The 14851-nt window shown below is 48.9% G+C and overlaps 1 protein-coding gene and 1 long non-coding RNA gene across 5 annotated transcripts; one reads left to right on the top strand and one right to left on the bottom strand.

Annotated features, from left to right (window-relative positions):
• Window positions 1-1967: 1967 nt before the first annotated feature.
• On the bottom strand, window positions 1968-2861 carry LOC149991457 (uncharacterized). The gene is made up of 2 exons (XR_016508577.1): window positions 2612-2861; window positions 1968-2256 (listed from the first exon to the last, which is right to left on the bottom strand). It is a non-coding gene; the product is annotated as an uncharacterized LOC149991457 (long non-coding RNA).
• On the top strand, window positions 2172-11464 carry WDR13 (WD repeat domain 13). 4 transcript variants are annotated; one of them, XM_090264470.1, is made up of 10 exons: window positions 2172-2344; window positions 2678-2757; window positions 3411-3651; window positions 4289-4398; window positions 4515-4645; window positions 5245-5552; window positions 6369-6549; window positions 6651-6792; window positions 8096-8214; window positions 8629-11464. In XM_090264470.1, the coding sequence occupies exons 2-10, from the start codon at window positions 2717-2719 to the stop codon at window positions 8811-8813; spliced, it is 1458 nt and encodes a 485-aa protein (XP_090120596.1). In that variant the 5' UTR covers window positions 2172-2344; window positions 2678-2716; the 3' UTR covers window positions 8814-11464. The 4 variants fall into 4 exon arrangements, with proteins under 4 accessions (XP_090120596.1, XP_090120598.1, XP_090120595.1 ...); XM_090264472.1 differs by having other exon boundaries at window positions 2274-2395; XM_090264469.1 differs by lacking the exon at window positions 2172-2344 and adding an exon at window positions 2467-2501.
• The last annotated feature ends 3387 nt before the right edge of the window (window positions 11465-14851 follow it).

Below are 14851 nucleotides of genomic sequence, written 5' to 3'. Positions count from 1 at the left end.
AAATAACCCTAATCCTGTTAAAGTGAATAGGACTTGTGGTCCCCTATGGGCTTGAGCTTCTTCTCTTGAGGTCATGAGATGGTAACCAAGGTCACTCAAAACCTCCAGGAACTGATTCTCATGACTTGTTACCCGCAGGCCTGAGACCCTTCTTTCCTCACCCACTGACCTGCCATTCATGCTGATAAATTCCGCCCCTTTCTCCCCAAACTCCCAACGAAGTGAAAGTGACTTCTATCATCAGTTTGTTCTTCCAAACCTATTTGTTTAATCCTCACCCAAGGATGTTTGTTGATTTTAGAGAAAGGAAGGGGGGAGGGAGGGAGGGACACACACACATAAGTGACTTGCCCAAATACAGTGCTCCTAGTTGGCACAGCCTGTGGTAGTGACCAACTTATACTGCCTTGTGCAAATTACTGTACCACTTCTCAGAATAGCAAATTATCCTATGAACACATTTTTTTAATCTTCACCCAAGGGCATGCTTATTGATTTTAGAGAGAGGGGAAGGGAGGGAGAAAGAGAGGGAGGGAAATATCAATGAGAGAGAAATACCAACTGGTTGCTTCTTGTATAGGTCCCAACTGGGGACCAGACCGAACCCGAAACCTAGGCATGTGCCCTGACTGGGAATTGAACCAAACCTGCAACCTTTTGGTTTACAGGCTGATGCTCCAACCAACTGAGCCACACCAGCTAGGACATGAACACATTTTATGCGTTAGTTAATTTATAACAACCCTGTAATTGGGTTGTTTTATCTGATATCTTATAGCCTTACAGGAATGAGGTTTTAAAAATAATTTTTGATATAATAAAAAAAAATAATAATTTTTGAAATTAACATATGAATATTGTAAAAACAACAAAAGAATCAATTCTGGTAGTGAGAGAGTAAATTTCCCTGGCATCTCTGACTTTCCTGTGACTTCTTCCCATCATGTTTCTTTGGAAGGTGAGTGGTGGGGTGAAGAACAAGGCTCTGTCCAGGGAGGATCAAGATGAATGGGAAAGGCATTGATCACAACACCCTTTATGGCAAAATGAACAAGGAAAAACACCCAATGTTTGTCACAAATAGGGAACCAGTTCAATAAAAATGTCACCCTTGAACTCTCTGGGCTTCAAATTTCATCATCTGTAAAGTGGGGATAGTAATAGGACTCACAACATTATTAGGATTCGGTGTATTAATACTTATAAATCACCTTGAACAGTGTCCAGCACATTGCCCAATAAATGTTAGTGGTTATACATTTGTGCAATGGAATAGTTCGTTCTTCATCAATCATGAAATAGAAGGATATTGAATATTCTAGAAAGACACCGGTAGCTTAGTTACATGGCAAGGAAGGCGCCAAATGCATACAATAAATATAGTATGGTCTATTAGGACACACAAAAAAGGGCAATACATTTTTGGATGTGTCTCGTTTCACGTGGTTTTAGAACGTTTTTCAGATTATAGTATTTGTGATTTTTAAAAGTGTAAAAAATAACAGGAAGCTACTAAACCTTGTATTTCAACTTGGTAAATTGTATATCCTGACCACGTTAAGATGCATAGAGATGCGGTTTCTTGTTTAAGTCGAAATAAGGATGATTCAGATAGGCTCCTGGGATTGCTTTGCCTAATTATTTAGGGATTCACGCCCATACCAAGTTTCCTCGGAGCACCAAGCCCAACGCCACACACACACCAGACACACACATACACACCACCACACACACACCAGGCACACACCAGACACACACCAGACACACACATACACACCACCACCACCACCCCGCCCCCTTCACAGAACAGACTCTTCCCGTCCTGGGGGTGTCCGGAGGCCCATCAGTTACTTCATAGAAAGTGGTGAATTTTGCGAGGCCCTCGGCACGCGTGATTGTTTTATCCTATGCTTCAAATATTGCTTGGCCAAGATTGTGCTACTAAAAAGCCGCTTATACACCACTCCTTTAACAGAAAATCATGTTTCTTTTTTTTAAAGTCATATATCTGATTTTTAGTGAGTGATTCGCATACCCGCCCCTGTTCCTGTGGCTGCTGGACATTATTCTTGTGTATACAAAGAGCGCCATTAGGGATAGGGTGGATTGGAATTTAAGGGGCGGAGCCCCTTGCGCTGGTAGTTAGTGTCCTTTAGTGCGCCTGCGTGGTTCTCCCACGCTCTGGGGAAGATTCCCATCCATTCGCTCTACGCTTGGCAGCTCTTCCTCGTAGCAGGCGGCCATCTTGCCGGGAGCCTGAGAGAGGGAGAACAGAGAGAAGGAAAGGGCGACATTGGTCTCAGGGCCGCCCCGGGGTCCTCAAGAGCCGGAGGCAGCCCCGGAGGTGGTCCCTGATCCCGGGCCCTGTTCTGGGACCCGAAGAGGGAAGGCGGGGGTGCGGTGGGGTCAAGATGGGTGGGGAAGGCCAAGAATTGCTAGGCTGGGGGAGGGTCGTTGCCATGGCGACCGGGGCGGGGCGAAGTCAGGTCGAAATCTCTGCTGTGAGTCTTCGGGAGCTGCCGGAGCGGGGCTGGGGTGTTGACCATGCTAACAGCCGGGTGGGAGTTGACATCTGAAAGTGGAGGGACTCAATGTCTGTGGAAACGGTCACCTGGCAGAAGGGCGGAACTAGACCCCTTTACTTGAGACGCTGACATTCCAGGCCCTTGTCCTGCAGGCGCCCGCGGGCGGACACGGCGGAAGAAGAGGCCGGGTAATGGCCGCGGTGTGGCAGCAGGTCTTAGCAGTAGACGCGAGGTGAGGCGTGGGGTCAGATCCCACGGGAGCGGAAGTTACTGTGGTGCATGCGCAATGGCGATAAGTGAGGCTGGGTGGGGGAACTGACTTTATGCGGTTGCGTGGGCATGCTGGGGCTGAGCATGCGCAGTATCAGTGAGAAGAGCTGGCCAGAGAGGATCCTAAAGAGCATGCTGGGAAAATGCAGTCAGATATGGGCATGCGCAAAAGGTGCGTTATTATAACCTTTGGGGGTGGGGTGATGGAAGTCCGGTTGGTGACATCATATTTTCCACCATTGCTCACCAGACTTAGTACCATCATTTCCATGGTATGCCCCATCTCTGTCCCATACTGACACCCGCCATTGCCACATACTAACCGCCATCACCATGTCAGATTGACCCGTGCTATTGTGTACACTCAGTCACCCCATGCCAACTTAAGCTAAGGTGCATACTCCTTCCATTGTCCCCACACTGATCTCATCTCCATGTCGATTATTAATGTAGACTCACACTCATCACATTACCAGAGGAACCCCCATCACCACTGCTGATCACTTGCCATCCTGACCCCTACCTGCCACACACCTCATTTTCCTTCCCTATCCCCTGAGCTGATTGATTCCCTCTGTCCTGTGCCTGCTGCTCGCCTGCCTTCTGCCATCGCAGGTACAACGCGTACCGCACACCAACGTTTCCACAGTTTCGGACACAGTATATCCGACGGCGCAGCCAGCTACTGCGGGAGAATGCCAAGGCTGGGCACCCCCCAGCACTGCGTCGGCAGTACCTGAGGCTGCGTGGGCAGCTGTTGGGCCAGCGCTACGGGCCCCTCTCCGAGCCAGGCAGTGCTCGTGCCTACAGCAACAGCATCGTCCGCAGCAGCCGCACTACTCTTGACCGCATGGAGGTGAGCTCCCTCCAGGCTGCTTGCCGTGCACACTACCTGCGTCCATGTATATTCACTTAACAGACTTGTCAAGTACCTGCTGTGTGCAAGGTATTGTTCCAGGCTCTTAGGAAGAGCAGAAGGCAAAAAGAGATAATATATTTGATAAGTCAATAAACAGACAATAAACAAGATAAACAGGTTGGTAAGTAGGCAATAAAGATAAATACGTCAATAAACATAGCAAACCAAATAAATCAATGATAACATGGCTTATAGTGAGGCATGCTAAGATACAAAAATAAAGCAGACCAGGGTAATAAAACAGGACTGGTGTCGGGGACAAAGGGAAGCTATTGATGAGAGAGAAGAAGGAAGTCCTCTTTGAGGAGTTGAAAGTTGAGCTGAGACTTGAATGAAGCAAGAGGCTGAGCTGAGTGGTTTCTGGGAGGCATTCATTCTTTATTCAGAGAACATTTATTATCTACTGAGTGGGAGAAGGGTAACTAATACAGAGGTCACCACAGTATAAGTGATGGTGGTGGTACTGGATGGGGTAAAAAGGGCTCCGGTTCTGGGAATATTTTGAAGGCTTCAGACCTCAGGTTCTTGGGGGCTATTTTCAAGATGCATCCATGCTGACCATCTCTGTTCACAGGACTTTGAGGATGATCCTCGGGCCTTGGGGGCCCGTGGACACCGCCGTTCTGTCAGCCGAGGCTCCTACCAGCTGCAGGCACAGATGAACCGTGCTGTCTATGAGGACAGGTATGCACCAGGGACAACTCAGGGCTGGGGGTTTGTGAGGACGAGAGGGGCCATGTGGCAATAGCATGCTGAACACTAGTGCCTACCTCTTAACTCCTACTCCTGTTGGGGTGCAGGCCTCCCGGCAGCGTGGTGCCCACATCAGCAGCAGAAGCAAGTCGAGCCATGGCTGGAGACACATCGCTTAGTGAGAACTATGCCTTTGCAGGCATGTACCATGTTTTTGACCAGCACGTGGATGAAGCAGGTGAGCCAGTAGATGGCAGGTCACATCACCACGAATTTGCCCAAATTGTGACAACTACCCAGTGTATCCTCTTCTGGAATGCAGTCTCTGGCCCACCTCTGAAGGAGGAATTGCCATCCATTAAATCTTTCACAAACCTAAAAGCACTCTACAAAGTGGTCTACAAAATCTCAGATATTTTGTATACCATAAAGGGGCTCAGCAGCTTTAAAAAGCCCTTTGCAGAGAGGCCTTCTGGGATTGTGAGTCACTTGAACAAGTTCAAAGCTTTTGCTGTAGAGAAATCCTCTTGCAAAGGACAGAGTGGGTCTTACAAACTGCTAAGACCTTGGTAATTGTAAAGCGCTTGCTGAGATGTGAAGGACTTTTCATGTTGCAGAACTCTTGTAACCCATAAAGCACCTGCTAAGATGTAGGGAGCTTTTGGCAGAGGGCTTTCTGGGGTTCCAGCTCCCTTTCTCAGTCCAGGAAAGCCCTTTGCTCAGACCACTGTGCCTGGTGCAGTGGGTTCCTCCCCTCAGCTCACACATCAGAACCTTCTATAAACAAAAAGCATCTGGTGAGGGTACTGACTTACAAGTGGCTCCTTGGCATTGCAGTCCCAAGGGTGCGCTTCGCCAATGATGACCGGCACCGCCTGGCCTGCTGTTCACTTGATGGCAGCATCTCACTGTGCCAGCTGGTGCCCGCTCCGCCGACTGTGCTCCGCGTGCTGCGGGGCCACACCCGCGGTGTCTCTGATTTCGCCTGGTCCCTCTCCAATGACATCCTCGTGTCCACCTCACTCGATGCTACCATGCGCATCTGGGCCTCTGAGGATGGCCGATGCATCCGGGAGATCCCTGACCCTGATGGCGCCGAATTGCTCTGCTGTACCTTCCAGCCAGTGAACAACAACCTCACTGTGGTCAGGTTCCAGGGCGCCTACTCACAGACGGCGGGGATGCTGGGCTGGGAGAGCTGTTCTAGGGCATCAGTATGTGGGGGAGGGTCCCCTCTAGTCCCTTGCCCCTGATGGTCAGACTCAGAGGGAAACAAGTCAGAATGAGGACATGCAGTTTTTAGTTTGGGATGGCCTCACCATGGTAGACTACAGGGGCGAATAGTTGGGGGTAGGGTCATAGGTCTGCAGTAGTTCTACTGTTTTCCAACTGCAGGGACTGCTGGTTGGGGAGCAGGATTACTAGTTAGAAACCTCATCTCATCTCAGTGGAAGTTCCATTGTGGTCTGACCCCTGGATAGAGTCAGAGGGTGGGCAAGGGGCGAAGGAAATGAAGAGTCTGGCCTGGCCCTGAGCGGGAAGTAGAGGGGAACTGGCCGAGGGAGCCTGTGCTCTGGAATCCTTTTGGTTGTAGCAGCAGCAGCCCCAGTGATTACACTGGGCTCCAGGAAGGACCAGCCAGGGAGTGGACAAGTTGTTATCATGGGCCTAGGATGGCCCTGTGCTTTGCTGAGCACAGGGAGCATCGGCTGAGGGGCAACACCGTGGATCTGTGACCCCTGTAGTCCTGGCATCAGCTGTCCACTCTGGTCAGATTGCAAGAAGAGCTGACTCAAGAGGATTATATGCCTGGGTCACCTCTAGATTACCCACCACGGCCCACTGTGATTAAACTTCAGTAGGGAGAAACAGGTCCCATTAATAGCAGCCCCACTGTGGTCAGACTCAAAGAGGGACTGGAGAATGGGAGCAGGATGATGGTGTGCAGGTCTCACTGACAGGTGGGGAATGCCAAGCACAACGTGCATGTCGTGAACATCTCCACGGGAAAGAAAGTGAAGGGTGGCTCCAGTAAGCTGACAGGCCGCGTCCTCGCTCTGTCCTTTGACGCCCCTGGCCGGCTGCTCTGGGCGGGCGATGACCGAGGCAGTGTTTTCTCCTTCCTCTTCGACATGGCCACAGGTAGGCAGGCCCCAGGCCTTCATCTGAGTGCTTGCACTCCTTCCCTCCTGGTACACAGCCCTCACCCTTACTTGTGCCTCCTTTCCCCTCCACTGTTGCAGGGAAGCTGACCAAAGCCAAGCGTCTGGTGGTGCATGAGGGTAGCCCTGTGACTAGTATCTCCGCCCGTTCCTGGGTCAGCCGCGAGGCCCGGGACCCCTCACTGCTCATAAACGCTTGTCTCAGCAAGCTGCTGCTCTACAGGTGGGTGTCCCCTATCCAGCCACTTGGAGATATAGGGCCTCCCACCTCCATCAGACTGGGAGAGGAGGCCCATCTCCTTCATCAGGTTAATTTCGTTGAGTAATGAGGTCATCTCCTCCCCCTCCTCCTCCTCCTCCTTCTCATCGTGTTATAATGATGAGCTCAATAGTAGCAGTAATAGTAACAGCAGTAGCTAGCTGTTAGGTAGCAGTTGCTGGCACCAGGTCGTATTCATAGCTTCTCATACATATTACCTCATTTAATTCTCATAACAACCCTGTGGTGTGGGTGCTGTTATCATGTCCATTTTACAGATGAGCAAACTGAGGTATAAATGGACTAGGACCCCTTAGAATGTGACCTACTTTCTTTCTTTCTTTCTTTCTTTTTTTTGAGGTGGGGAGTTTACTGTCCTCACTCACGTCATGTTACCCAAATGCAGTTCTTAGCCTGGGCCACGTGTTGGAATGACCTAAGGGGCTTCAAAACTCATAGCCAGGCCCCAATCCAGGTCAGGGATTTCAGAAGCTCTGGGGCAGGCTGGGCACTGGTATATCAAAAACTTCCCCAGGTGTTGTCCCGCCAGGTCTGAAAACAACTGCCTGACAGGATGCTTACCATTTGACTATTTTATTTTTCTTCTTTTAAAAATTTTATACACATACACTTACAATTTTTAATTTGTGTTCTCCTACGTTTCTTGCCTCTTCCCTCCATCCTCTGCCTTCTCTCTTCCTCGTTCCTGCTACTTTGTCTGCCCAGTGCCATAGTTAAGCATATGTACTGTTCCACACTTTGTTCCCTCCCCCATAGTCCTCAGCGTGCACACACGCACACATTTCTGAGGGAGGGTCATCATTTTCTAGAGGCAGGTTCCTTTCACACCCTTTTCCACATCTCACTTTTCTCACTAGATGTTGCCTATGGCCATGCTGCAGGACACCCAGAGTAGCCTCGGTTCATGCCTTTGAATGGCTATGTGGTATCTGCAGTCCGGGGTGCCAAAGTTTGGCCAACCACTTCTTCTCTGTGTACATCCAAGCACCAGAGCTCTCACAGACCTTTAGGGAGAGAAACTAGTGAATTACACTGCAGAGGCTCACTATTTATATCAACAGGTAGAGCATCTAAAATGTCACTAACCCACATGCCAGCCCATGCTTTAAAGATTTATGCCATCGTCTCAAAACTGAATTTCATGAACCTTGAAATCAGGCATAGGGTTGGGGACACAGACTAGCACACCATGAGTCCTCTTCTGGGGCTGAGGCTGTGCCCTGACCTGCTGTCATTCTCCCCTCAGGGTGGTGGACAACGAGGGGACTCTGCAGCTGAAGAGAAGCTTCCCCATTGAGCAGAGCTCACACCCTGTGCGCAGCATCTTCTGTCCCCTCATGTCCTTCCGCCAGGGAGCCTGTGTGGGTAAGTCCCGTAAGGTCGGGGTGTCTGGGGCACCAGGGAGGGGCAGGCACTAGGGCTGGTGCTGGTCTGGCTCAGATATCATGACATCTCAATGCCCTGACTTCCTGGGCCTTGAGACCTCTCCCACCGTAACAGCCTTCCACTGTGAACACAGAGCTCCAAGCAGTCCAGAAACCTCACAACTTAAGAAACAGACCTCCCAAGGAGCCCAGAGACCTCACTTTCTAGACACAGAACCAAAACAGCTAGTTAACCTTCCATCTAGATAGGGTCCCCCTAGACCTCCCCACGCATGCTGGGACCTCACACCTGGGACATGATTCCCTCAACACCTGAGTCACCTCAGAGACTTCACATCTGGGTCACCCCACCACCACTGCCACACCTGATGGCCTCTCCTTCTCACCTGGGCAGTGACCGGCAGCGAAGATATGTGTGTGCACTTCTTTGATGTGGAGCGGGCAGCCAAAGCTGCAGTCAACAAGTTGCAGGGCCACAGCGCCCCTGTGCTGGACGTCAGTTTCAACTGTGATGAGAGCCTCTTGGCTTCCAGTGACGCCAGTGGCATGGTCATCGTCTGGAGGCGGGAGCAGAAATAGGAGCCTCCCAGCCCTGACATTCTTGTGCTTGTGCCGATGGCTGGCTCCTAGGGCTGCTGGGGGCAGGATGGGGAGAGGGCAGCTCCAGGACCCAGGATGGGATGGGGTTCACTTATTCATTCAATCATGCATGTGTTGATTTATTCCTTCATTCCACAGCTGTGTACTGAATGGCTGCCATGTCACAGGCACCACTTTAAGTGTTTTATAGTCATGTGTTGGACAGACATTACTGAGTATCTACTGTGTGCCAGGAACTATTCTAGACTCTGGGGGTACAGCTGTGACCTAAAGTGAGAGAAATCCCTGCCCTCCTGGGGCTCACTTTCTAATGAAAGCAGGTATGTAACAGAAATATTTAATTGGTTAGCTACAGATCAGTGTTGTGAGGAAAAGTAAAGTAAGGACAAGAGGTACAGTTGCAGGCGTGGGAGGTTGGGCTCGTTTTGGTGCTGTGATCAGGGAAGACATTCCTGACTGTGAAATTTAAACAAAGACCTGAATGAAGTGAGAGAGGGAGCTATAGTGCATGGGGGAGAACAACATTCCGGGCAGAGAGAAAAGGCAGTGCAAAGGTACTGAGGCTGGAGTGTGCTGGAAGGGTGTTGTAGAAGCTGATATGGGAGGTGAATAGATTGGCCAAGCCTGATCTTGAAGGGCTTTGTGGGCCATGGTGAGAACTTAGGCGTTTTTGTCTGTTAGTGACCAGACAGTTTTGAGCAGAGGATCCCTCTGGGTGCTGTGAAGAGAACACACTGGGGGGCAATGGTGGAAGCAGGAGGACCAGTTATGAGACCTGCAGTAGTTGAAGCAAGGACGATGGGGACTTGCACCAGGGTGGGGGCAGTGGAGGAACTGAAGTGGCGAATGTCCGCTTCTACCACAGGGTTTAATCCTGTGAGTTTGCAGGGCTCTGCTGCCTCAGGGAGACCCAGGCTACCCCCTAGCCCCAGGGCAGCTGCTGCTTGGGTCCCACACCTGTTATCGGATTGTTGCCCACAAACATGGAGCAGAGGATTTGGAGTACCTGCCCATGTGGAATCGACCATGGACCCAAAGGCTGAGCTAGTGGCTTCTGCTAGGAATGGAGGGGATGAGGCTTTTCTCTACCCCCAGAGGAACCCCAAACCACCCATACCTGTCATGCCCACTCAGGGCTCAAAGTCAAAGCCTAGAACTGCTCAGAGGCTATCAAGTGATGTTTAGTATTTTAGGGGGGAGTCATGAATGAGGAGAGAAAGCTTGGGGTATAGACAGGGGGATAGATAACCAAAATCTCTTGTCAATGACCTGAGTCACCAGGAAATGTCAAAGTTGCCAGAAATGTCAAAGAGGCTCCTGGTCCGGCTGCCCCCTTCCCTTCACCTCCATAGGCTGCCATGTCCAGGTGCATCAGTGCAAAGTGTGGCTACCACCTTGAGACCTCAGGGTCAGTCCACAGAGTCACAGAGACTCCAACCTGGCCCCACATTGAGCTGCTGAACTAACAGTAGCAGTCTTGCTGAGGTAGGAAAATAACCTTCTGTTTGTTCAAGCCACTGTTATTTGACCGTGTGTTTATTTGCATCCAGAAGCATTTATACTTGGTACAGCGGATCCTTGAATAATAGTTTGTTCAAGTCATTTTGTTACAATGTTGATGAAATGCCACAGCAACTGAACTCATTTCTGTCAATTAACTTATGGTAAAATTGGTTTTATTGTATATCATTTCGCTTAAAGTGCAGAACCTATCAGTGATGTTAAGTGAAGACTTACTGTACTTCCATCTTGGAGACCTTAAGGTAAATGGTGATGAGATGGGTACATCAGAGAGCTGGACCATCCATGGTCAAGATCCTGTATGCATGTTTGTTGGAGGTTTTCAAGACCACCCAGACTCAATGATGTGCTAGACGAGAAGGACTCTGTCTCAGCATATACACAGCAATGATTTCTTCCAGCAAAAAAGATACAGAGATCAGTCAGCTAGGGGAAAACGCCCATGGGGTGAATTCCAGGGGAGACCAGGCACAGATTTCCAGGGGTCTTCTCACGGTGGAGCTGCACAGGACACACTTGATTTGCCTGGGTTGTGACAACACATGTGAAACATCACCATCTAGGGAAGCTTCTTAAAGAGACTCAGCATGCAGGGTTTCTACTGGTGGCTGGTCACCTAGGCAGCCCCTTCCTGGCACATACTTAACTTCCAAACTCCTGGAAGGGAAGCAGGTGTTCAGCATAAAGTACAGAACTTGTATGAATAGTGAGGGAATGGTGGGAATCCTTCTGAAGTCCAGGTTTCCAGATGGCAGCTAAGGGCCAACCTTGAAGCAGACCTTCCCAAGGACAGCAGTTCAGGCCTGCTCTGTTAACTTTTCTGCCCAGTATGCAACACCAAAAAGATGCTCGGTTTCAACGAAGGTCAGTGTATGGGCAAGATCATTTGCGAGAAACTTCATTTTAACACTTTCTTTTCTTCACACTCTTCATGTTCTTCATTGAGTCTGGATTCAAGATGGTTGATGATGACTTTGGGGGGGTTTCTCATTGTGAAATTAATTCTGAGGTGGCATAGTTGACATTCCTGTTTTTAAGTCACCTTCATGATACCTTTTCTTGATTTACAACCGAAGAGGAAATAAATAATGAGCATATAGTAAAAATAATCTTACTGGTCATATTTGGGCCACTTATTTTGCCTGTTGTTTCTGTGCCTCTGGTTTAACATGAGATTTAGAACTCTTAGCCATTCTGCCATCAGTGCCACTTCAATCTTGCCTTAAATCCAGGCCTCCATTAACTTCCACCTTTTTTGTCTGACTTGGAGTCTGTGTTTTTACTCTTATCAAGAGCCTCTCTAGCCCTGGCTGGTGTGGCTCAGTGGGTTGAGCGCTGGCCTGCAAACCAAAGGGTCGCTGGTTTGATTCCCAGTCAGGGCACATGCCTGTGTTGCAGGCCAGGTCCCCAGGTGGGGGCGCACGAGATGCAACCACACATTGATGTTTCCCTCCCTTCCCTTCTTTCTAAAAATAAATAAATAAAATCTTTTTCAAATGTATTTTTCAAAAAGAACCTCTCTGGTCTAAGTTTGAAGCTGGGCCTCAGGTAACTGTTACGCCATCAGTGTATCATTGGTCAGTTCCCACACCAGGACCTCTATGATGTTCTACCAGCTATAGTCTTCTGACCTGACCTTGAAGTTTGGGGTTCTGTTCATTGTGATCAGGGCCCTTTTTCTCCTTTCCAACCTTGAGGACCCTTAGGCCTGACCTTAAGTCTGAGCCTCTGTTAATTATTTTATCATGAATACCCTTATAGTGTTAATTCCACATCCAGATCCAGATCCAAGTCTCTGTTACCCCAAGTGGGGAACAGTTAAACTGTGATGCAGGCCCCAGGAAGCTTTGGTGACCTAGCCACTCAGCTCTGAAGCAAGCATTGCCAGTCTGAGCACAGGCCTGTTGGGAGGAAATGCCCAGCTTTGTACCTCCGCCCAGCTCAGTCACCATGTGGACTGGCTTGGGCAGGGCATAACCTTGGGAAAGGCAGCTTTCCAAAGCTGAGGCCAAACCTGTGGAGCTGACTGATGCCCAGCAAGTGCTTCCTTGAAAGGAGTCTAGGTGGTGCCAGGAAAGGCATGAGGAAAGGGAACAAACCACTTGGTAAGTAACTGCGGACTCAGGTAAAATCCTGGCCCCTCCGTCACTCAACCCATGCTCCTGAGCCAGTCACCTCACAATTTGGTGCCTCAGTTTCTTCCAGACTCGGTTGAGGATGTGGGAGTCATTTTATTTACTCTTCTGACATATATTGACTGAGTCTCTACAGTGTGCCAGGTACTGTGTCAGGAAATAATAGTGAACAAAACAGGCAAAACCTCTGCCCTCAGGAAAGCAACGTCCCCAGTGATCCCTGAAATCTACCCAGTGATACAGAGGTCACCCCTGGCCTTGCTTGTGATGATTGACACACAGTAAGCACCATGGTTTCAATGCATATTCAGACAGATGACAGGCTGGCATAGAAGCTGAGGAAATAATCAGCTGGATCCATATGGTAAGAGAACGGAGGGACCCACAGTGGGTTCTTTAGCAGGAGCACAAAGAAATAAGTGTGGAGTTCTAGAAAAGTTATTCCACCAGCAGTCTATAACCAAAGTGGAGAAAAAGAACTTTTTACTGCATATCACCCTTCTCCTCACATGGGTCAAATAAGGGAAAATAGCGGAGGCCAGGCCACACTGCCAGTCTAGCTGTGTGTTAAATGTTAATTTTTGGTTGGTTTGTAGCCAAGTTATTGCCCATCGGTGGCAGCAATGATTGGGGTTTTGGTTTATGATCTGACCATTTGGTGAGCTCTGTGAATGAATAAATGGATAGATGGTTGGGCAACAGACACAGGGCAACTGGTTTGTTAGTCTGCACCTCTTGCAGCTCTTGCCCTGGGAGTAACAGTATAGAATCGAAGCTTGAAGCTCTCTGTATCTGTCATTCAGTATGATGTGTGAGTGTGTAATGTTTTCCTGTCCCCAGAAGGCTTTAACAAATTATTTTGTGAAGTCTTTTCAGTTAAAGGCACATAGAAAGAAATAAGCACCTATACAAATATTCCTAACATTCCAGGAAAATGAGGAAATTGAACTTCTAATACCTTACATGTGCTAGAATTGAAAAGATTCTTCTTTCAGAAACTCTTAAGAGAGTTTTCAAGAATCCAGGTTCAGGCCCTGGCCGAGTAGCTCAGTTTGTTAGTGTCGTTCTGATATGGCAAGGTTGTGGGTTTGATCCCCAGTCAAGGCACATACAAGAATCAACCAATGAAAGCGTACATAAGCAGAGCAACAGATTGGTCTCTCTCTTTATCTCTCCCCACCCTTCTCCCTCTATCTCTCACTGTCATTTTCACAGTGATAAGAAGTTAAGACTGTGGTGTGATCACACTGTAAGCAATGTAAATGTCAAATTGTTGCATTGTACACTGAAAGTAATATGCTATTGTATACCAAATGTACTTAGAAAAAATTTTAAAAATTAAAAAGTTTTAACATTCATTTACTCCCTGCCCCCCAAACCCCTTTCCCGCCAAGCACCGCCACTGCTATCCCCTTCCTCCCCGCTCTGTTTGGAATTTTATAGCATAAATGTAAAATAAACACATCTTCTAACTGTGTCTTCTCTTGATTTAAACAATAATCACTGTGTTCCTAGAATTGAGAGCTTGACTACCCTTGCTTTCCACGCACCACCACCAGTGGGAGGAAAGCAAGGGGCCCCTGGCAAAATGAGAAGAGAATGTACAAAGAAAGCCTGTTCCTCATCTGGCATAGGTTGAGACTGACCAGGAGGGGGAGCATGATACCCTTACATTGAGGAACCAAGAGACCCCATTGGGGTTGTTGAGCAATAGTCTCAAAAGCGCTTAGAGGAGGTAGACAGCCCAGAGGCTGCCTGATACCTGATGCAGAGCCTATGGAGGGAATGACTTGCCCTGGGTGCTAGTGGCAAAGGACACACAAAAGCACCTGCCACCACCTCTGCCAGCATTGGGTGTTCTAAACTGTAGGTGGCCCCACAGTTGGAACACTGACAAGTGAGAACTGATACATGGGTCTATGCATTGCAGTGCAAGCCCAAGGGTTGGCAGTGGATTGTTCAGACCCAGGGTTTTAAACATGGCCTATAAACAACATGAATGAGGGTCATTGAAAATCAGCATGTCACCACCGCACTGATGACCCAATCTCATGAGATCCTGTGAAAGAAAGCCACACTAGCCAGCAAAAGTGATCCATTTGCTAGGTCAGATCTCCTGGAGCTTCCACAGAGCCCTGGGACAGCCCCATAGGGATAATAAGTACCAGAGTTCACCAGGGAATCTGTCTGACCACCCCACATAGGGTAAGGGTAAGAGAAAACAACTTTAAGAAACAAAAACGGGGGACCAGGGCCCCCTTGGTCTTGGTCCAGACTCAAGGCACCTCACTCAAATGGAATTTCTTGCCCCAGCCCGTTCCAGCCGCTAGAGGGGGTTTTAGACCACTCTGAAGAAGGCAA

Source organism: Furipterus horrens, unplaced genomic scaffold (genome assembly GCF_987537825.1).
Source record: "Furipterus horrens unplaced genomic scaffold, mFurHor1.1.pri manual_scaffold_17, whole genome shotgun sequence".
Taxonomy (NCBI): domain Eukaryota; kingdom Metazoa; phylum Chordata; class Mammalia; order Chiroptera; family Furipteridae; genus Furipterus; species Furipterus horrens.
The sequence above is the reverse complement of the archived record's forward strand: the minus strand, read 5'-3'. Positions and strand labels throughout refer to the sequence as shown.

Excerpts from the sequence above, each read along its gene's own strand:
- WDR13 (XM_090264470.1), top strand. The coding sequence starts at position 2,717 with ATGGCCGCGGTGTGGCAGCAGGTCTTAGCAGTAGACGCGAG. Across the intron at positions 4,399-4,514 it reads CGTGCTGTCTATGAGGACAG|GCCTCCCGGCAGCGTGGTGC; the intron begins GTATGCACCAGG and ends GTTGGGGTGCAG. Across the intron at positions 6,793-8,095 it reads AGCAAGCTGCTGCTCTACAG|GGTGGTGGACAACGAGGGGA; the intron begins GTGGGTGTCCCC and ends TTCTCCCCTCAG.